The 21,836-nt window shown below is 47.5% G+C and overlaps 1 protein-coding gene across 1 annotated transcript in view; it reads right to left on the reverse strand.

The window, feature by feature from the left end:
* Positions 1-340: 340 nt before the first annotated feature.
* Positions 341-21,836, reverse strand: part of VAX2 (ventral anterior homeobox 2) — a 55,079-nt gene continuing 33,583 nt past the window's right edge. The window contains exons 2-3 of the mRNA XM_079991127.1: positions 16,205-16,392; positions 341-1,133 (exon numbers count right to left, since the gene is read on the reverse strand). Of these exons, the coding sequence (XP_079847253.1) occupies positions 648-1,133; positions 16,205-16,392 (674 nt within the window). The 3' untranslated portion in view covers positions 341-647. The remainder of the gene's footprint in view (positions 1,134-16,204; positions 16,393-21,836) is intronic.

A 21,836-nucleotide genomic window follows, 5' to 3' on the forward strand; every position in this document is an offset into this window, starting at 1 on the left:
AAGCCTTCTTGCCTCTCATGGTTTTTGGACCCTCTTCATCAAGCATGCCAGTGTCCTCAATGGTTCCTTTCCTAATCTGCAATGTTCTTAAACAACTCCCAGGCCTTTTGGAGTGATTTGACCCCAATGGCTTTGCCTCTCAACTTCTTTTTTACCAACTTCCTCATTTGGGGTAAAGTTGCCTCTTCCCTCCTCCCCCCCCATTTTGAAGGGGGTTGGACTCGATGACCCTTGGGTACCCCTCACCCCTCACCCCGCCGCCGCCACCCAGCTCTATGACCCTACGAACCCCATGTACGTCCAGTCGCCCCTGCCGAAGGAGTCACCATACCAAGTCAGCTTTGTCTGTCGATGTCGTTTAATTTCCGTGAAAGGAGCACACACACGCACACACACACACACACCCAGGCACGCACGCAGAGGCACACATCACATGGTTGACATTTGGTAAAGAGTCTTCGAACACACACACACACCCTTGCGAAAGAGAAGCCCCTGGTGGGGTTGGGTGTGTGGGACTCAGTGTGAGGTGGGGTGGGAGGACGGGCGGTCAGGGGGACGGCGGCGTGGGGGTGTCCTTTTGACACTTCTCTTCGTCGTCGTTATTATTAATTAATGAATGAATTATCGTTAATCATCTCTCTTCTTTAAGGGCTGGGCTTCTTGCTGGCTAGCGCACCACTGTCTTTCCTCTCCAGCCGCGTGTAAGGCTCAAAGGCGGAGGTGCCCAGTGCGTATCCACTGGGGAGCTCGTGGAGGGTCCCCAGCAAAGGGCCGCCAAAGCAAAGAGGGGCCGCCGGCAGCCGAGGGGACGTCGAGGGGGCGGCCAGCGAGGGGACCTGCAAGCTGAAGGCCCCTGTCCCCGGAGGGCTGCCCCCGCCACCCAGGCCTGGCGAAGTGTTCCCTGACGCGCCCATCGAGGACCCGTTTCCGGAGGGGTTGCCGATGGGGTTGGGGGCAGGGGAGAGCAGGCTGGGGGCCCCCCCAGGAACCGACAGGAGCCTCCCCTGCTCCAAGAGTCTCAGGATGTTACAGGTGGCAAACGACTCTGAGGTGGAAGTGGCATGCTTCTCTGAGTCTCTGCTCTGGTCCTTCTTCTGCTTTGTGCGGCGGTTCTGGAACCAGACCTTGACCTGGGAAGGGGGGGAGAGAGAGAGAGGTGAGAGGAGGCAGCACCCATGTTGAATCCGGTCAACACTAGTCAGCTGGCAGGAGAGATAGAGGCCATGGGCAGTTTTCAGTCAGGACACAACACATTGTTGGGATATTCCGTTTAATAATAATAATAATAATAATAATAATAATAATAATAATATATTATTTATACCCCGCCCATCTGGCTGGGTTTCCCCAGCCCCTCTGGGCGGCTTCCAACAAAATAAAGGTAAAGGTAAAGGTACCCCTGCCCGTACGGGCCAGTCTTGCCAAACTCTGGGGTTGTGCGCCCATCTCACTTAAGAGGCCAGGGGCCAGCGCTGTCCGGAGACACTTCCGGGTCACGTGGCCAGCGTGACATCGCTGCTCTGGCGAGCCAGAGCCGCACACGGAAACGTCGTTTACCTTCCCGCTGGTAAGCGGTCCCTATTTATCTACTTGCACCCGGAGGTGCTTTCGAACTGCTAGGTTGGCAGGCGCTGGGACCGAGCAGCGGGAGCGCACCCCGCCGCAGGGATTCGAACCGCCGACCTTTCGATCAGCAAGTCCTAGGCGCTGAGGCTTTAACCCACAGCGCCACCTGCGTCCCTCCAACAAAATACTAAAATACAATAACCTATAAAACATTAAAAGCTTCCCTGAACAGGGATGCCTTTAGATGTCTTCTAAAAGTTTGGTAGTTATTTTTCTCTTTGACATCTGGTGGGAGGGCGTTCCACAGGGCGGGTGCCACTACCGAGCAGGCCCTCTGCCTGGTTCCCTGTAACTTGGCTTCTCGCATCGAGGGAACCGCCAGAAGGCCAGGATGAGCTCCCGTTGCTTGGTCCCTGCTCCTGCCAACCTAGCAGTTCAAAAGCACGTCAAAGTGCAAGTACCTTCTGGTGGGAAGGTAAACGGCGTTTCCGTGCGCTGCTCTGGTTCGCCAGAAGCGGCTTAGTCCTGCTGGCCACATGACCCGGAAGCTGTACGCCAGCTCCCTCGGCCAATAAAGCGAGATGAGCACTGCAACCCCAGAGTCGGCCACGACTGGACCTAATGGTCAGGGGTCCCTTTACCTTTACGCTAGGTGGGGGAGGTCTGTTAGGGAAGATGGAGCCACTGGTGCCATCTCCAGGGGGCCCTGGGGACCCAGGCCCCCCCATAATGTTTGCTGCGGGTGCCCATGGATACCTGGCTTCCACTCCTTGCCACTGCCGTGCACCACCTCCATGGCTGCCTTAGGTAAAGGTAAAGGTACCCCTGCCCGTACGGGCCAGTCTTGACAGACTCTGGGGTTGTGCGCCCATCTCACTTAAGAGGCCAGGGGCCAGCGCTGTCCGGAGACACTTCCGGGTCACGTGGCCAGCGTGACATCGCTGCTCTGGCGAGCCAGAGCCGCACACGGAAACGTCGTTTACCTTCCCGCTGGTAAGCGGTCCCTATTTATCTACTTGCACCTGGAGGTGCTTTCGAACTGCTAGGTTGGCAGGCGCTGGGACCGAGCAGCGGGAGCGCACCCCGCCGCAGGGATTCGAACCGCCGACCTTTCGATCGGCAAGCCCTAGGCGCTGAGGCCTTAACCCACAGCGCCACCTGCAACCCGATGGCTGCCTTAGTCTATTGTTATTTTAACTTTTCAGATGTCTTAAATTATTGATTCCACTTTTGCCTATTTATAATTTTATCGTTTTATCCTTTTTGTGAACCTCTTTGAAGTGGTGGCGGAGGTTGTTTTTCCAATCAAGCAGCGTATAAAATTCAATGATTAATCAAAATTAGTCCAGGTATGTATTTTAGGGCACTTTTTGTGAAGTATTCTCTGCATTTTCCCTATGCTTTTTGAAACTCTTGTCTAGTGTGATCTCTAATTGCCTCTGTTAGTCTGTTAATCTAGCCCATTTAATATACTCTAACAGTCTTGCCATTCCGTTTTTGTTGGCACAGTTTCTTTTTCCCAGTTTTTAGCAATTAGGATCCTTGCCGCTCCTGTCTGCAGGAGACTTGGTGGATATTTAAGTTATAATTAGAAAAAAATTAATAATTACTCATAAAGGAAACAGCTTATAAGAAGTAAATAAAGAGGCCAGATACAGGATATAGGAAGTCTTTTATTTGGTTGTTTATATTGTTGTATGTTATGCTCATTGTATGTTATGTTCACTTTATTGAGGGTGGATTTCTATATTTCGGGGTTTATGTTATGTTGTAAATAAAATTACCAATAAAATTTATAAATAATGAAAGAAAAGAAAAGAAAAGAAAAAAGTTCAACGATTAAGTAAATCTCCATGAGACTGGGGGTTTGCATTCCATGTACCAGGCCTTATGGATACAGAGCAAGAGTCGGTGGCAAAATCACCGTTGCTTGTGGGATTTGCGATGCTATAAATAGGGCTTGGGCGACACTAATCTGAGTGAGTCAACGAGGTCTGAAGAGGATTGTAAGAGACTCCAGAAAGGGTGAGTGATGGCGGAAGAGGAGAGAGGCAGGAGCCAAGGAAGATGCTCTAAAGACACAACTTGTGTTTCAAATGGACTGGGCCACACAAACACACCCTGAGGGGAAGAGGGGAAGCCCACCACTTGGACAGCACAAGAGTGGCTAAGTAGAGATTCCTGTCAAGTGCCAACCGGCCTGAGAGAGCAGGAGGAAATCAGGGCATGATGTTGAACAACAAACAGACTTTCTTTCATCAGTCCTGCTCTTCCAACATTCAGCTTTGTGGGATGTCTGTGGTTCAGATGTTATTAAAGAGGGAGAAAACACTTTCCCCTATGCATATGCCTTCTAGGGTTTCAGGCAGGGGACATTCCCAGCCCCAACTGAAGATGGGAAGAGCCACCGCTCAGTATCAGAGCCTCTGCCTTGAAGGAAGGATCTCCTGGGTTCAAACCCAGGCAGGGCTAGGAGAAAATCTGAAGAGCTTCTGCCAGTCACTGTGGACGATCCTGATGGACCAATGGTCTGAATGAGTACAAGACAGCTTTTTCAATTCCCATGATTGAACCCAGGACTTTCTGAATTTCACACTGAATTATGGTCCTTCCCCAATGAGTTTCCTTGATGAGACCGGTACGTTTCTTCCTATATACATAAAAAAGTAAGGCGGTCATCATGCAGTCCCCATGGGAGGATTTGCAGTGCTGCGCCGCAATCCTAGATTTGCATGAAGTGAGAGCGCAGCCCCTATTGGTGGGTTTGTAACGCCACATCACAATCCCAGATTTGCATGTAGAAAGGGGATTGGGAAGAGGAAAAGTCAGCTTAGCAGTTGTGTGGGGTGAGAAGGGGGAGCTTGCAGCGGTTCTCAACCTGTGGGTCCCCAGATGTTGTTGGACTACAACTCCCATCATCCCTAGTGAGCAAGGCCAGAGCTCAGGGATGATGGGAGTTGTAGTCCAACAACATCTGGAGACCCACAGGTTGAGAACCGCTGGCTAGGGGGTTACATACATGGGAGAGAGGAATGGTGGGGAGGCTGGTGAGTGGTGCAGTCAGGATGAACCGAAGCCCATATGAAGAGGCCTGCTGGATCAGGCCAATTGCCCATCTGGTCCAACATCCTGTTCTCTGGGAGCGGCCGTCAAGACCATATAACACCGGTCTTGAAAGACCTACACTGGCTCCCAGTACGTTTCTGAGCACAATTCAAAGTGTTGGTGCTGACCTTTAACGCCTTAAACGGCCTCGGTCCAGTATACCTGAAGGAGCGTCTCCACCTCCATCGTTCTGCCCGGACACTGAGGTCCAGCGCCAAGGGCCTTCTGGCAGTTCCTTCCCTGCGAGAAGCCAAGTTACAGGGAACTAGGCAGAGGGCCTTCTCGGTAGTGGCGCCTGCCCTGTGGAAAGCCCTCCCACCAGATGTCAAAGAGAAAAATAACTACCAAACTTTTAGAAGCCATCTAAAGGCAGCCCTGTTTGGGGAAGCTTTTAATGTTTAATAGGTTATTGTATTTTAGTGTTTTGTTGGAAGCTGCCTAGAGTGGCTGGGGAAACCCAGCCAGATGGGTGGTGTATAAATAATAAATAATAAATTATTATTATTATTATTATTATTATTATTATTATTATTATTCTCACAGCGGCCAATCAGATCCCTACTGGAAGCCTGCAAACGTGACCTGAACTCAACAGCAACTTTCAAACTTAATTTCCTGGATTAAAGGGCATCTGACCCATCTATGGAGAACCTCTTCCCCCTTGAGTAGACGTCACAGGCAAGGAATCACACCATTTCACCTGGCAGCTAATCCGCAGGCCTTTATTTCTGACTCCGGGCCGCCAACCTGGCGACTCCCTCTTGAGAATCAAGCCTGGGAATTCAAACATTCTTGCCTGCCCTTGGCAGTTGCGGGAGACCACAGGAGGAGAGAGAGCGCTCTGGCGGGTTCCCCACAGGCGTCTGGTGGTGGGCCACTGTGAGAACAGGATGGTGGGCTTGATGCGCCCCCAATGGCCCGATCCAGCGGGCTCTCCTCTTCTGTTCTTCCCAGCATGAGTTGGGCGGTTTGGCTTCTACACTGCCTCCTTGGCTCTCTCTCAACACATATGGTGGTCTCACGCCGCCCATCCCCTCTCGCTGGAAGAAAGGAAAACACATTTGGCGTTCTGGGCATCACCTGGGGGAGAGGGAAAGCCACCTGCAGCTCATTGTCTTAAGGCAGACCAAGGCAGAGGCTGTCAGCTCCAGCCTGATGTTTCTCCTTTTTTGTTGTCGTCGCAATGACAAAAGCAGGATCCAGAGACATTTATTTTATTTTTTAGAAAGGGTCTTGTCAGAGTGAGAAGACTTAATTAGGCATCCGGGGGGAACTGGAGACAAAGGCTGGGCGTATCATTATTTCCATCAGCAGCCAAGCTCTGAATCTCCCCCTTTTCACCCTACTTTCCTCATCCCCTCAATTAACTGGGCCTGGGTGGAGGAATAAAACCACATCAGCCATCATGGGAGGGGGGAGGAGATTGAGCTGGGGGTGCTCTGAAATGACCCCCATCGCACAAATAATACACACACACAGAGAGACAGAGGGAGAGGCAGCCCTAGTGCATTTTCTCCTGGCTGCAGGAGAAACAAAAGCTGGAACTGCAACCCCAAACAGAGTCAGCCGTAATTGCAAGACTCCCAAGCCTGCTTTGATCGGCATGTGAAAAGGCCGGTTTGTGTGAGCAGAGGCGTTCAAAGGAAGTGTTTGCTCAAGCCCTGGATCCGGTGGGGAGGGGGCGCAGGCGTTGCACCTTGGGCTGGGATCTGAGTTCAAGGACAGCTAGCCCGCTCCGCAATTCCCCACCACAGAGATACAGACAGACAGAGGCAGGTTCTGGGAAACTGGGCTTCCAGGTCAAAGGTTGGGGTAGGCTTATCTGTCCATAGGAGAGTCGCTGCTTGGTCATTTCGCTTGTCCTTTTCTTTTTCTTTTGTGAGAGGAATTTTAATCAGTTTCCTCTAACAAAATTCATCAAGAGGAAGACACTAGCCAAAATCAACATATTAGCATCTTGAGACTGTTTGGAACAATCTAGAAGCGCCCTTACTATGAAACTGTAATAATTAATAATTAGTCAAACCTTCATTTCAAAATCCCCCGCTCACTTTAATCCCTCAGCTACCTTGCTTCAGTATTTAAATAATGTCAGTACAGTGGTACCTCGGGTTAAGTACTTAATTCGTTCCGGAGCTCTGTACTTAACCTGAAACTGTTCTTAACCTGAAGCACTATTTCTGTACAGTGGTACCTCGGGTTATATATGTTTCAGGTTACAGACTCCGCTAACCCAGATATATACCTCGGGTTAAGAACTTTGCTTCAGGATGAGAACTGAAATCACTCAGAGGTGGCGCAGCGGCAGCAGGAAGCCCCATTAGCTAAAGTGGTGCTTCAGGTTATGAATAGTTTCAGGTTAAGAACGGACCTCTGGAACGAATTAAGTACTTAACCCGAGGTACCACTGTATATTTGTCCCAGAGGAGAGAGACTATGGAATTTACAGCTATGAGTACAATGTGCAATGGGGAAATAAAACTTTCATAAATTACCAGGCTAACAAAAATCTATCCAAATATTAAATCAACCCAGTGACAGATGCAGGATGGGCCCCGGGGTCATGATCACAAACAAGAGGCTATTTACAAGACACAAGTGGGAGGGAGATGCAATCAGATGCCAAAGGTGTTTTCTCCACTATAGGCCACATACAGGAAGCCATCCTCATCCTTCTCCTTCTTGTCTAGCTGCCCCGTTGTCAGGCTGGATTGTGGGACAGTCCTGTCTACAAAAAGGAATATTGCCTTCTCAGATGGCAGCTGAATCCTCTTCCGGATGATCCACATAAACTGAGCCACAGTTATGTCAGATGGAACCAGAAAGGGAAGGGAGGAGCCGGCCTGTCAGTCTTCCTCTCGGTCCGTCGGGCCCGTAGTGCCACCATCACAACAACAACCTCGCTTGTCCTTTTCTGAACTTTTTCTAATGCTCCACTATTTTGGAATTCACCTTTTCCACAGCTGCAATGCACTGGGTCGCCGTTTTCACTGAGCTGTCCACCCAGACCCCAAGGTTCCTTTCCTGGTCAGTCACTGCCAGCTCAGACCCGATCAGTGTCTATTTGAGATGTTATGGGTGTTTGTCCTGATGGGAACTTTCTTCCCAATTGAACCACATTTGCCCTTTTAATGCCCTTTTACGCATTTGGGAGAGATCCTTTCAGAGCCCCTTGCAGTCCCTTCTGCCTTCTTACCACCTTGAACAATTTGGGGGTCATCAGCAAGCCTGGCCACCTCACAGCTAACCCCTGACTCCAGGGTCATCCATGAGCAAGTTAACAACTACCAGTTCCAGTTCAGGCCCCTTGAGGGACCCCACTTCTTACACCACGGTTGCACTCAGGTGCTCCTTGTGGGCTTCCCATAGGAATCTGGCCTGGTCCAGGATGCTGGACTGTGTGGGCCTTTAGCCTGATCCAGCAGAGCTGTGAGTACTGTCCATTTATTCCTACGGTCCCTCTGGGTGCCCATTTATCATGCATTCATGATTATTTGTGCTCATGATGATATCAGGGTGGTTTAGGCTTGCCAGGTCTGGAGCAGCCCAGACCCTGAGATTTCAGGGCCCTAACCTGAAGCCTGGCGATGTTATGGGAGGAGACCTCTGGAGATGGAGGTTAATTGGGAGAGGGAAGCAAAGGAGGGCAGACCCCAGAATGCCTATCCTATAATTTGCAGCCAGCTCCTCCTCTTCAATTAAATACATTCTCACCCACCCAGAGAGTCAAACCTGGAGGTCCTGTAACCCAAGGGTGGTTATACGCAACATCATTTTCAATACCGTTTGTGACTGCAAACATTTCAGAGTGGTCGTCGTACTGCTTTGTTTCCAATCAGCGCATTTCTCTTAACTTGCTGCTGAAAACCCATAACCTTTTCTACCACCACAAATGTTCTAGCTTTTTTTGTTGCGCTACAGTGCAAAAGAGCCCCTTCCAGGAGGCAATAGTGCAATAATCTTGGGGGAGCATCACAAAGCAACTAATAAAGTGGAATGAAGTGTGGATGAGTCAGTATTAATCCACCACTACTGCATTTTTATTATTGCATCCATGACATATTGCAGAATATATTCCCCCACTCCCGCTGCAAAAAAAAAAAAAAAAAAAAAAGGGGGGGGGGGAGCAAGGTCCTGCAATCTGGAGATGCCCAAATTTTCTTCCTCCTGATCCTCAGCCAGATACCGGCCCATAAGCCGTTCTTATCCCATGTTCCAACAAGGCTTGGCTTATATTCTTATGATCTGCCATACGTTCCTATGCAGACACCCATCGAGTCACATGAAATCTGCAAGTAGATCTGTACATAAAGATGCTTTAAGAAGCTGCACGTTTTCCACACACGACGAAGCAGCAAAGTTCGTGCTTGTTCAGGGCGACGGTCTGAGTGCAGATTTCAGAGCAATTCCTGCATGAAAGCCCTTTCCACATTGCGGGAGTTTTGCCATGTAGGAAGCCACAGGGTGTGTGAAAGATGCGAAGTGTCGTTCCATCATCTCTGTTGCTCATGGTAATGAATTGTTAATTGCTATTATTGCGATTAATTTTTAACAGAGCAGTATTCGTTGTGCAGCTATAAATAAAATAAGCTGCTCCGACATCATTAGAACGTGACTTCTGCCAGCTTGGGGCTGCTCAGCCGGCTAGAGTCATATCCTGCCTGGAAACATCTCTCCAGGGCCACCTCCTTCATCATCCTTTGAAGAGTCAGCATGGTATAGTGGTTAGAGTTACGGACTAGCACCTGGGAGACCAGAGTTCGAATCTCCTCTTGGCTACGAAGCTCACAGGGTGACCTTTGGCCTGTCACACCTCTCAGCCTAACCTACCTGGCAGGGTTGTTGTGGGGGTTAAATAAGGAGGGATAATAATAATAATAATAATAATAATAATAATAATAATAATAATAAATAATAATAATAATAATAATAATAATAATAATAATAATAATTTATTTGTACCCCGCCCATCTGGCTGGGTTTCCCCAGCCACTCTGGGCGGCTTCCAACAAAGATTAAAAATACATTAAAATGTCATACATTAAAAACTTCCCTTCAGATGTCTTCTAAAAGTCTGGTAGTTGTTATTCTCTTTGACATCTGGTGGGAGGGCATTCCACAGGGCGAGTGCCACCACAAAGAAGGCCCTCTGCCTGGTTCCCTGTAGCTTGGCTTCTCGTAGCGAGAGAACCGCCAGAAGGCCCTCAGAGCTGGACCTCAGTGTCCGGGCTGAACAATGGGGGTGGAAACATACTGGGGGGGGGGGGAAGAACCATGTGTGCCACCTTGAGCTCCTTGGAGGAAAAACTGGCATGTGAATAAGCAATCAACAAAAATAAATCCCAGGGATGCAGCTGAGGCCTTACTACATGCAAAAATGCAGAGGGCAGTTCCTACCATTAGGCAGTGTGACCCAACTGCCTCAGGCACCATAGGCTGGGTGGCTCTTCCTCCTGAGCTCTCTCACCAGACCCTTTTGTTGGAGAAGGTAGCTGTACCTTGTCCTCTACCCTGCTGGTCTCCCTAGGGTGCAGCCCAGTGCCCCATTGCTTGTACTGAAGTAAGGTAGGATTCACTATGCTATGTAGAATGGGTGGCTCTAAGTCAGCAAACTTTTTCAGCTGTGGGCCAGTCAGTGGCGTAGTGTGGGGGGTGCAGGGGGGGCCGGCCGCACCGGGCGCAACATCTGGGGGTTAGGGTTAGGGGGCGCAAATCCACGGGTTAGGGGGCGCAAATTACTTGCCTTGCCCCGGGTGCTGACAACCCACGCTACGCCACTGGGGCCAGTCTATCCCTCAGACCATGCAGTGGGCCAGACTATATTTTTTTTGGGGGGGGATGAGCGAATTCCTATGCCCCACAAATAACCCAGAGGTGCATTTTAAATAAAAGCACACATTCTACTCATATAAAAACATGCTGATTCCCGGACTGTCCGCGGGCCGGATTGAGAAGGCGATGGGGCCACATCCGCCCCCCAGGCCTTAGGTTGCCTAGCCATGCTCTAAGTGTTCTACTGTCCTCAGACAGCAAAACATCTTGCAAATGTGTTTGGTGCCACAGTGAGATGGGGCCTTTTGCTTCTTCCTCAAAGTGATAAAGGGGATGGAGAGCAAGCCTGGATGTTTAGCCTGGGGGAAGAGAAGACTGGGGTGATGAGAACCACCTTCAAATATCTCAAGGGCTCCCACACGGGAAATGGAGCAAGCTTGTTTTCTGCTGCTCCCAAGGCGACGACCTGAACCAATGGATACGTTTCTGAGCACAATTCAAAGTGTTGGTGCTGACCTTTAAAGTCCTAAACAGCCTCGGTCCTGTATACCTGAAGGAGCATCTCCACCCGCATCGTTCAGCCTGGATACTGAGGTCCAGCCATAGCTTCCCTTTTTTTGCGGGAAATTCCCTTATTCCAACGCCGTTTCCCACTGCTTCCCGGTGCTATCCCGGATTGTTAGATATCCCGTAGACTGTCTCTGGGACAGCTGAGGCTACTGATCCCTTATTTTCAAATCTGAAAGTTGACAGCTATGGGTCCAGCTCCGAGGGCCTTCTGGCAGTTCCCTCATTGCGAGAAGTGAGGTTACAGGGAACCAGACAGAGGGCCTTCTTGGTGGTGGTGCCCACCCTGTGGAATGCCCTCCCATCAGATGTTAAGGAAATAAGCAGCTATCTTATTTTTAAAAGACATCTGAAGGCAGCCCTGTTTAGGGAAGTTTTTAATATTTAATGCTGTATTGTTTTTAACATTCGATTGGGAGCTGCCCAGAGTGGCTGGGGAAACTCAGCCAGATGGGCAGGGTATAAATAAATTATTATTATTATTATTATTATTATTGATTCAAATGACAAGAAAAGAGATTCTGTCTGAACATTAGGGGGCGGGGGGCTTGTTTGACATGAATGAACTCCCTCGGAAAGTAATGGTCTCTCCTTCATTTGGAAACTGAGGTTGGGTGGCCATAAGTCAGGGATTGCTTAGCTGTGATCCCTGCATTCCAGGGGGCTGGACTAGATGACCCTTGGTGCTCCCTTCCAACTCTACAATTCTATGATTCCGAGTATTTCGCAAGATCCAGAAGCTCCTTTGCTTCTGGGCACCACAGGACTCAGCCCTCAGGGCAAGCTTCCAGTGCTAGGGGCCTGGGACACTCGAAAAGATGATTTTTATATAGCATCTCTGTGACCGAACAGAATTCCCCTCCCCCTGGTCTCTCCCAAGTCCTGGTCCAGCACTCTCTAATCATTACACCACACAGCCACATGACTCCAGTTTCCTGCCTGGGGTGACTCATGCTGAGTGTCTTGTGGGTACTGATGTGGTCAAAGTGACATTTGTTGCTTGCTAAAGCTCAAAATAAGACAAAAGAGTCCCATTGTGTCATGAAAGCTGAGAGAGTGTGTGTGTGTGTTATGTACTAAGCTTGGATCCTAGAACGGGACGCAGGTGGCGCTGTGGGTTAAAGCCTCAGCGCCTAGGACTTGCCGATCGAAAGGTCGGCGGTTCGAATCCCTGCGGCGGGGTGCGCTCCCGCTGCTCGGTCCCAGCGCCTGCCAACCTAGCAGTTCGAAAGCACCTCCGGGTGCAAGTAGATAAATAGGGACCGCTTACCAGCGGGAAGGTAAACGGCGTTTCCGTGTGCGGCTCTGGCTCGCCAGAGCAGCGATGTCACGCTGGCCACGTGACCCGGAAGTGTCTCCGGACAGCGCTGGCCCCTGGCCTCTTAAGTGAGATGGGCGCACAACCCCAGAGTCTGTCAAGACTGGCTCGTACGGGCAGGGGTACCTTTACCTTTTACTTGGATCCTAGAACAATAGGCAAGCAGGATCCTAGAATGCAACAACTGATTGGCCTGCAGGAAAAGACCAATCAGGCTTTAGGAGGAAAGCAGAATCAGCCAGTCAGACGGGACTCATTGTGTAAATAATGTATATTAGAGAGGCTCTACCTCTCCTTTAAATCAGAACCAGTGAAGGCGGTGAAGGTCCTGTGTGAGTGTCTGGAGGCAGTTGGAGGATGGATGGCGGCTAATGGATTGAAGTTGAATCCTGACAAGACAGAAGTACTGTTTTTGGGGAACAGGGTGTGGGCGGGTGTGGAGGATTCCCTGGTCCTGAATGGGGCAACTGTGCCCCCGAAGGACCAGGTGCGCAGCCTGGGAGTCATTTTGGACTCACAGCTGTCCATGGAGGCACAGGTCAATTCTGTGTCCAGGGCAGCTGTCTACCAGCTCCATCTGGTACGCAGGATGAGACCCTCCCTGCCTGCGGACTGTCTCGCCAGAGTGGTGCATGCTCTGGTTATCTCTTGCTTGGACTACTGCAATGCACTCTATGTGGGGCTACCTTTGAAGGTGACCCGGAAACGGCAATTAATTCAGAATGCAGCAGCTAGACTGGTGACTGGGAGCGGCCGCCAGGACCACATAACACTGGTCCTGAGACATCTGCATTGACTCCCAGTACGTTTTCTGAGCACAATTCAAAGTGTTGTTGCTGACCTTTTTTTTTTTTTTTTTGAAAATAATATTTATTACTTTTCTAACAATTTAAACACTACAAAAAAGAACAATACAATACAATACAATACAAAAACACTACATAACACTAACACATTAAACTAACAAAACAAAACAAAAACAATTTAAAACACATCAAACAATTTCAGTATCTTATCTTTCATTCACTTATTTCAGCGACCTCCTCACACCTCCCTTTTTGTATTCCACTTCTGTTAATTGTTTCAGCAATTCCTTTCCATCTTCCTCTGTTTTCTATCCTATAATTATCTTAACACATTCTAACCTTATTTTTTCCTTTAGTACTCTGTTAATCTATTTATACTTAATTCCTTATAACATTTCTACTAAAGCCATATAACTTCATTCCAACATTTTTCTAACATTCATTAATTTTACAGTATTTCCATAAATAATCTTTAAAACTTTTCCAGTCTTCTTCCACCGACTCTTCTCCCTGGTCTCGGATTCTGCCAGTCATTTCCGCCAGTTCCATATAGTCCATCAACTTCATCCTGGTGATCTTCTATTCGATGCTCTTGGCTCTTTTCCAAGTCCCCTCCGCAGATCTTCTTCGCATTTACACAAAAACTTTACTTTATCTTCTACTGATCTTATTTTTATTTTCCTTCCTTTGAAACTGAAAGATAGACCTTGGGGAAACTCCCACCTAAAGATGATTTTATTCCTTCTCAGCAGGGCAACAATATCTCCATAGTTAGGCCCTTCTTTAGTTCGAAGAGTGATCAAGCAGTCTCTTATTCTATTCTTCTCTTTTTCCCCTCCTCTTCCAAACCTGAGGGGCCCTCACAATTCTAAACTCTTCTTGGCCCAAGTCCAAGTCCCAAAAGTCAGCAAATTCCTGTGTGAGAAAATCTGTCAAGCTTTCCTTCTCCAATTCATGTAGGGCTCTGATCCTCAAATTCGTCTGTTTTTCTTTAAGTTCAATCATAGCAAGCGTCAACTTACGTTCATTAAGTTGCCTCTGTAGGGCTGGGACTCTCTCTCTCTCGAGTTCCTCCGCAATCTGCCGTATCAAAGTAGATTCCTGAATCAATTTCTGGATGGTTTCTGTATTGGTATTCACCTTTTGTCCCAGATTATTTATACTAATAGTTGCAGTGTCCACTTTCTTGTTTGTCGCATCTGTTTTCTTGCTAAGCTGTTCCAGTGAATCATTTATCTTATTTAATGCAACCGCTAAGGCCTCTTCTGTCGACATTCCTCTTGGTTTTGAGTGTACTAGTGCAAAAGCAGTCGCAGAAGAAGCAGGGAGGCCTGGTGTTGAGCCTCTCCTGGGTTGCTGCAAAGTCCTCCCAGACCTTAATGTTTTTTCTGCAGTTGACTGGTCTGCTTTTTCCTTTCCATTTGCCATAGCACTTAAAAGATTCAAGGTCAGTCCCAGAGTCTCACAGTTTTTTATCTTGCAGCTGGAAATTCCCCTAGCCCAGCTCTTGTAAAGCAACCAGTTTCAGAGGCTTCCACTAGGGGGAAACAGTTTCTATTTATATTAATCAATAATGTCCTCTTTTAAACACAGTTCAAAGAATCCAAAGTTAGTTTCAATTTTCAGTTACTTTTACTCCTTTTTAAAAGCAGCCGGAGACAGTAGAAACAATGTATTTCTCTTATTAGCTAGCTGTCAATGAACGTTCTAAGCGCTGTCAATGAACATTCCAAAAGACGTCAGTCCTGCTAGCAGCCCGTTTCCAGGGTCAGAGCGGCGGTATTTTAACTTTCTTCACTCTCTCCTGCAGGCATATTCAGTCCACAACTCCCCCCCCCTCTTCTCCTGCCTCCAAGGGGGGGTTTAATGTTCTTTACCGATGGAAATTTAGTCTTTTACAATAGGCTTTCCAAGACTTCAGCTTGCAGCCTCATTGCTTCAGTCTATTTACAAAAGGGGAACGTGGACTTCCTGTATTGAACCTCCCCGTTACGATACCAAATTAAACGTTTAAAAATCCAATTCTCCCACTTCAGCTCTACTCACGGGTAGTTACTTTAGAATCAAATTGTCCACAGGAAAAAGTGAGCGCTCTCCGGCAACAGCTATGCGGCTTTGCTCCATGGGAAAAGCAGATGATTCGAAGCACCACGCCGCTCACCCCACGTCGCTCCGGACCCCCGAAACCGGGTTTCCCCGCGAGTAAGGGAGGCGCAAAAGGTGCCCGTCGAATCCCACGCTCACAGGCTTCTCCCGCCTGTGATTTTTTGCGGGTCTCCGCCTTCGCTGTGGCGGCCAGACCCAAATTCCCATGGGGCAAATTCCTCCCGATCAGAGGAATTCTGCCATTACTGGAGGCACCAACCCGGAAGTCCCTTAATTTTTTTATTTTATTTTTTCCCCACAAAAATATGGAACGCTTCACGAATTTGCGTGTCATCCTTGCGCAGGGGCCATGCTAATCTTCTCTGTATCATTCCAATTTTAGTATATGTGCTGCCGGCCTCGGTCTTGTATATTTGAAGGAGCTTCTCCAACCTCATCGTTCTGCCCAGACACTGAGGTCCAGCACCGAGGGCCTTCTGGCGGTTCCCTCATTGAGAGAAGAGAGGCTACAGGGAACCAGGCAGAGGGTCTTCTTGGTAGTGGCACCCACCCTGTGGAATGCCCTCCCTTCAGATGTGAAGGAAATAAGCAGCAATCCTATCTTTAAAAGACATCTGAAGCCCTGTTCAGGGAAGTTTTTAATATTTAATGCTGTATTGTTTTTAACACTCGATTGGGAGCTGCCCAGAGTGGCTGGGGAAACTCAGCCAGATGGGCGGGGTATAAATAATAAATTATTATTATTATTATTATAAAAGCCTGAGGTTTGGGGCCAATTCAATCACTGTTTTACCAGCTGCAATAAAGAGCTTGAAATCACTCCAGGACTCTGAGTATATTTCAGAGAGAGAGAGAAAATGAGAATGGAGGAGGAAGAGAGAATGAAAGGGAGTAAGGGAAGAATCAGAGTGTGGGGTGGAAAAGAGCGATGCCTTCTTCGGCAAAGGCACCCATCCCTCACCTGCGTCTCGGAGAGGTTGAGCTGCCGGGCGAGTTCCGTCCTCTCTCTGCCCACCACGTACTGGCAGCGCTGAAACTCCAGCTCCAACCGGTAGAGCTGCTCAGCGGTGAAAGAAGTCCTGGTCCTCTTCGGCCGGTCCAGGTCCAGACCTTTGGGAAGGACGATCTCCCGGATGGTCCCTTTGGCATCTGGGGGCAAAAGCAAAGGCAGAGCCTTGAGGGGAGGGCATCGGAAAAGGAGAGGAGCCCACGCTGGATCAGGCCAGCAGCCCATCGAGTTCCATACCCTGTTCTCACAGGGTCTGACCCTGGGGAACCAGCAAGCAGGATTCGAATGCAAGACCATCTTCTCGCCTCCTGTGGGTTCCAGTAACTGGTGTTCAGAAGCATGGCTGCCTCCAACTGTGGAAGACAGAGCCTAGCAGCACTGGCTAGTTGCCATCGACAGCCCTCTCCTCCATGACTTTGTCTAATCCTCTTTTAATGTTGCTGGATATCCCTGCCTTGTGGGAGGGAGTTCCATAGTCTAACTCTGTGCTTCCTCTGCCTCTTTTATCTGTCCCGAACCTTCCAATATTCAGCTTCATTTGATGTCCATAAATAAATAAATAAATAAATATACGGTAAATAAAAAAAAAATTATTTATACCCCACCCTCCCCAGCCAGAGCCGGGCTCAGGGCGACTAACACCAATAAAATCAAGGTAAAAGCATAAGTGGGGGGGGGGACACCCAATTTAAAATACAGGTTAAAATGCAATTTAAAATGCAGCCTCATTTTAAAAGTAGCCCATAGATCAAAACCATAAGGGGAGGGAAACATGAGGGTCAGACTGAGTCCAAAGCAAAGGCCAGGCGGAACAGCTCTGTCTTGCAGGCCCTGTGGAAAGATGTCAAGTCCCGCAGGGCCCTGGTCTCTTGTGACAGAGCGTTCCACCAAGTCGTGGCCAGTACTGAAAAGGCCCTGGTCCTAGTTGAGACCAATCTAACCACCTTGCAACTTGGGACCTCCAAAATGTTGTCATTTGTGGACCTTAAGGTCCTCCACGGGACATACCAGGAGAGGCGACCCCATAGGTACGTGGGTCCTGGGCCACATAGGGCTTTAAAGGTCAAAACCAGCACCTTAAACCTGACCCTGTACTCCACCGGGAGCCAGTGCAGTTGGTAAAGCGCTGGATGAATGTGATCCCACGGCAAGGATCCCGTAAGGAGCCTCGCCACGGCATTCTGCACCTGCTGGAGTTTCTGGGTCAGCTTCAAGGGCAGCCCTGCGTAGAGCGAGTTACAATAATCAAGCCTGGAGGTGACCGTCGCATGGATCACTGTGGCCAGATCAGGGTGAGAAAGGTAAGGGACCAACTGCTTAATACGGTGGAGATGGAAAAATACCACCTTTGCTGTGGCTGCAACCTGCGCCTCCCTGGAAAGGGAGGCGTCAAGGATTACACCCAAACTCTTAACGGAAGGGAATGGCACTAATTGGGCCCCCGCAAGAGATGGGAGTTGGCTCCCCAAGGGGTGCCAACTTAAACAAAATATTGGGGGGGAGGCAGGTAAGCCCCACCCCTCATAATCAATCACATATTTTTTTTTTAAAAAAATTTTATTAAGATTTTTTAATACAATACATAAGAATAAACAGTATAACATATATCTCAGCATAGTTTCACCACTTCTTTGGACTTCCTCTCATCTCCCGCTCCTACCTTCATTCCAATAAAATTTGCCAGCAATTTATCATCTTGATTCTACTCTTATATCTAATTTTCTGGTCTCCAATCCCCTTTAACCAAATCTTAGAAATTTAACTATAATTTAATAATTATTCAAAAAAATTTAATTATTTTAAATTGTTACATAGCTCATCTTCATTACTCCATCTAGTTTAGTGGTGCCATATTATTTATGATCCAGCATCCTTCTTAACATTCAACCAAATTACAATGTTTTTGCAAATAAATCTTGAATTTCTTCCAGTCTTCTTCCATCCTCTCCTCTCCCAGGTCTCGGATTCTGCCAGTCATTTCTGCCAGTTCCATGTAGCCTATCAGTTGCGTCTGCCATTCTTCCAGTGTAGGTAGATCTTGGGTTTTCCAGTATTTAGCGATAAGTATCCTTGCTGCCGTTGTTGCATACAGGAAAAAAGTTCGGTCCTTCTTTGCCACCCTCTGACCGATAATGCCCAAAAGGAAGGCCTCTGGTTTCTTAAGGAAGGTATACCTAAATACCTTTTTCAGCTCATTATATATCATTTCCCAAAAGGCCTTCACTTTAGGACAGGTCCACCAGAGGTGAAAGAATGTTCCTTCATTCTCTTTACATTTCCAACATTTATTATCAGACAAATGGTATATTTTTGCGAGTTTGACTGGGGTCATGTACCATCTATATATCATTTTCATAACATTTTCTTTCAAAGCATTACATGCAGTGAAATTCAACCCAGAGGTCCACAACCTTTCCCAGTCCTCAAACATGATATTATGTCCAATATCCTGTGCCCATTTAATCATGACCGATTTGACCGTTTCATCTTGTGTATTCCATTTTAACAGCAAGTTATACATTCTTGAAAGTACCTTAGTCCTAGGTTCTAACAGTTCTGTTTCCAATTTCGATTTCTCCACCTGGAATCCTAACTTTTTGTCATTTTTAAACATTTCTTTAATCTGAGCGTAATGTAACCAGTCTCGCACTTTATCCTTCATTTTCTCAAAACTCTGCAGTTTCCAGTTGTCTCCATCTTTTTCTAGTATTTCCCAATATTTTGGCCATTTGGCCTCCATATTGAGTCTTTTTCGGGCCTTAGCTTCCAAAGGTGAGAGCCACCTTGGAGTTTTGTTTTCCAATAAGTCTTTATATTTTATCCAGACATTAAGCACTGCCTTTCTGACAATATGGTTCTTAAAGGCCTTATTGATCTTAACCTTGTCATACCATAAATATGCATGCGGACCAAAAGCATTGTTAAAACCTTCCAGATCCAATACATCAGTGTCTTCGAGAAGTAGCCAGTCTTTTAGCCAGCAGAAAGCTGCGGCCTCATAGTACAACTTTAGGTCTGGCAGGGCAAAGCCCCCTCTTTCTTTCGCATCAGTTAATATCTTAAACTTAATTCTGGGCTTTTTGCCCTGCCAGACAAATTTGGAAATATCTCTCTGCCACTTCCGGAAGCACTCCGCCTTGTCCACAATCTGTAATGTTTGAAATAAAAAGAGCATTTTTGGCAATACATTCATCTTGATAGCAGCAATTCGGCCTAACAAAGAAAGTTTCAGTTTTGTCCAACTGTCTAAGTCTCTCTTAATTTCTGACCAACATTTATCATAATTGTCCTTAAATAGACTCAGATTTTTTGCTGTTATGTTTACCCCTAGGTACTTTACTTTTTTAACCACGTTTAGTTCTGTCTCTCTCTGAAACCTTTCTGACTCTGTATCTGTCAAATTTTTTCCCAGTACCTTTGTTTTCTGTTTGTTTAATTTGAATCCCGCCACCCGACCAAAGTCTTGAATCAATTGTAATACTCTTTTCGTACTAGATTCTGGCTCCTGCAAGGTCAAAACTAGGTCATCTGCAAAGGCTTTAAGTTTATATTGTTTCACTCCGACCTGAATTCCTTCCACCAACCGGTCCCCTCTAATCATATTCAAGAGCACCTCCAGAATCGAGATAAATAACAGTGGGGAGATAGGACAGCCTTGTCGTGTTCCTTTTTCAATTTTGAACTCTTCTGTAACCACATTGTTAACTATCAATTTAGCCTTTTGTTCTGAATAAATTGCATCAATCCCATTCTCAAAACCCTGTCCCAGTCCCATTTCTTTTAAATTTCCCTTCATAAATTTCCAGGAGATATTGTCAAAGGCCTTCTCCGCGTCTATAAAAATTAACACTGCTTACACAGTGTTCATGCATACCATTTGAATGGCCATGCATACCATTTGAATGGCCAAGACCACATAACACTGGTCTTGAAAGACCTACATTGGCTCCAAGTACGTTTCTGAGCACAATTCAAAGTGTTGGTGCTGACCTTTAAAGCCCTAAACGGCCTTGGTCCAGAATACCTGAAGGAGCGTCTCCACCTCCATCGTTCTGCCCGGACACTGAGGTCCAGCACTCAGGGCCTTCTCGGTGGTGGCACCTGCCCTGTGGAACGCCCTTCCACCAGATGTCAAAGAGAACAACAACTACCAGACTTTTAGAAGACATCTGAAGGCAGCCCTGTTTAGGGAAGCTTCTAATGTTTGACAGACTATTGCATTTTAATATTTTGTTGGAAGCCGCCCAGAGTGGCTGTGGAAACCCAGCCAGATGGCGGGGTATAAATATTATTATTATTATTATTATTATTATTATTATTATTATTATTACTACTATTACTATTATTATATTTTTCCCATTATCCCTATGGAGTAAATAAATAAGGGAAGTTTTTAACGTGTGATTTTACTGTATTTTTGGTTTTTATGGAAGCCGCCCAGAGTGGCTGGGAAGGCCCAGCCAGATGGGCGGGATATAAATAATAAATTATTATTATTATTATTATTATTATTATTATTATTATTATTATTATATAAAATCAACCAATGTATTTATTGTAGCATGAGATTTGGAAGTCAGAGGTCCACGCAATGCACTGCAGTGCAAATAGAGCTTTAAGATCAGCAAGGCAAGCCCTGCGCTAGGGTTTGGGATGTGAGACGGGGCCTTCTCTGTGGTGACACCCCAGTTGTGGAACTCCCTCATGCTGGAAATGCACCCCTTCCGGCATATTGCAACAATGTGTCTTTTTCAACAGGCATTTGACCACAGCTGAGACTGTAAGAGATGAGCAGCTGCATGTTTCTATACACTCCTCGAATCACAGAACCATAGAATTGTAGACTTAGAAGGGACCCCAAGGGGTCATCTACTCCAACTCTCTGCAATGCAGGAATCACAGCTGCAGAATCCCTGACAGATCGCCCTCCAATGTCTCTTTAAAAACCTTGAATGAAGGAGGGTGGAAGATGTGTTGTCATGGAAGGCATTTTCTTGGGTTTATTGAATGTAAGGTGGCCCTATTGAATGGAGACTGTACTGCAGTGTGAAACTACTAAATTGCAATTTATCAACCAGCTCAATCCTATCCTGTGGACTCAGCGTGATGGAGTTTTATCACACTACTTGTGCTAAGGGCCCCCCGCTGAACTACTAATGGGTCGGCGCCTTGCAATCAGACTGGACCGCCTTCACCCCAACAGAGCTCAGGATGAGGTAGTGGGGGGGGGGAGCAGGAACCCCCGGACCTTCGTGGCCCAGGACCCAGTCTACGCAAATAATTTTGGGGCAGGCCCAGCATGGGTACCTGCCACAGTCACCAGGGTCAGTGGCCCCATGTCATACGAGGTGTAACGGATGGGGGGCAATGCTGGCGCTGCCACTGCGACCAGATACGGCAACGATTCCCGGGAGAAAACCAGGAGGAGGACAGGTCAGAGGAGTCCCAAGGGAACAGTGGGGCAGTGAGGCCCATAGAACAGGAGGGGCCAGCAGGAGAGGCAGAAAAAGTAAATACAGAGAGGACCCACGAGGTTGAAAGGACACCGGAACCAGAACCACGACTGAGTGAGCCAGTTGCGCCA

The sequence above is a fragment of the Podarcis cretensis genome (genome assembly GCF_951804945.1).
Source record: "Podarcis cretensis genome assembly, chromosome: 9".
Taxonomy (NCBI): Eukaryota; Metazoa; Chordata; class Lepidosauria; order Squamata; family Lacertidae; genus Podarcis; species Podarcis cretensis.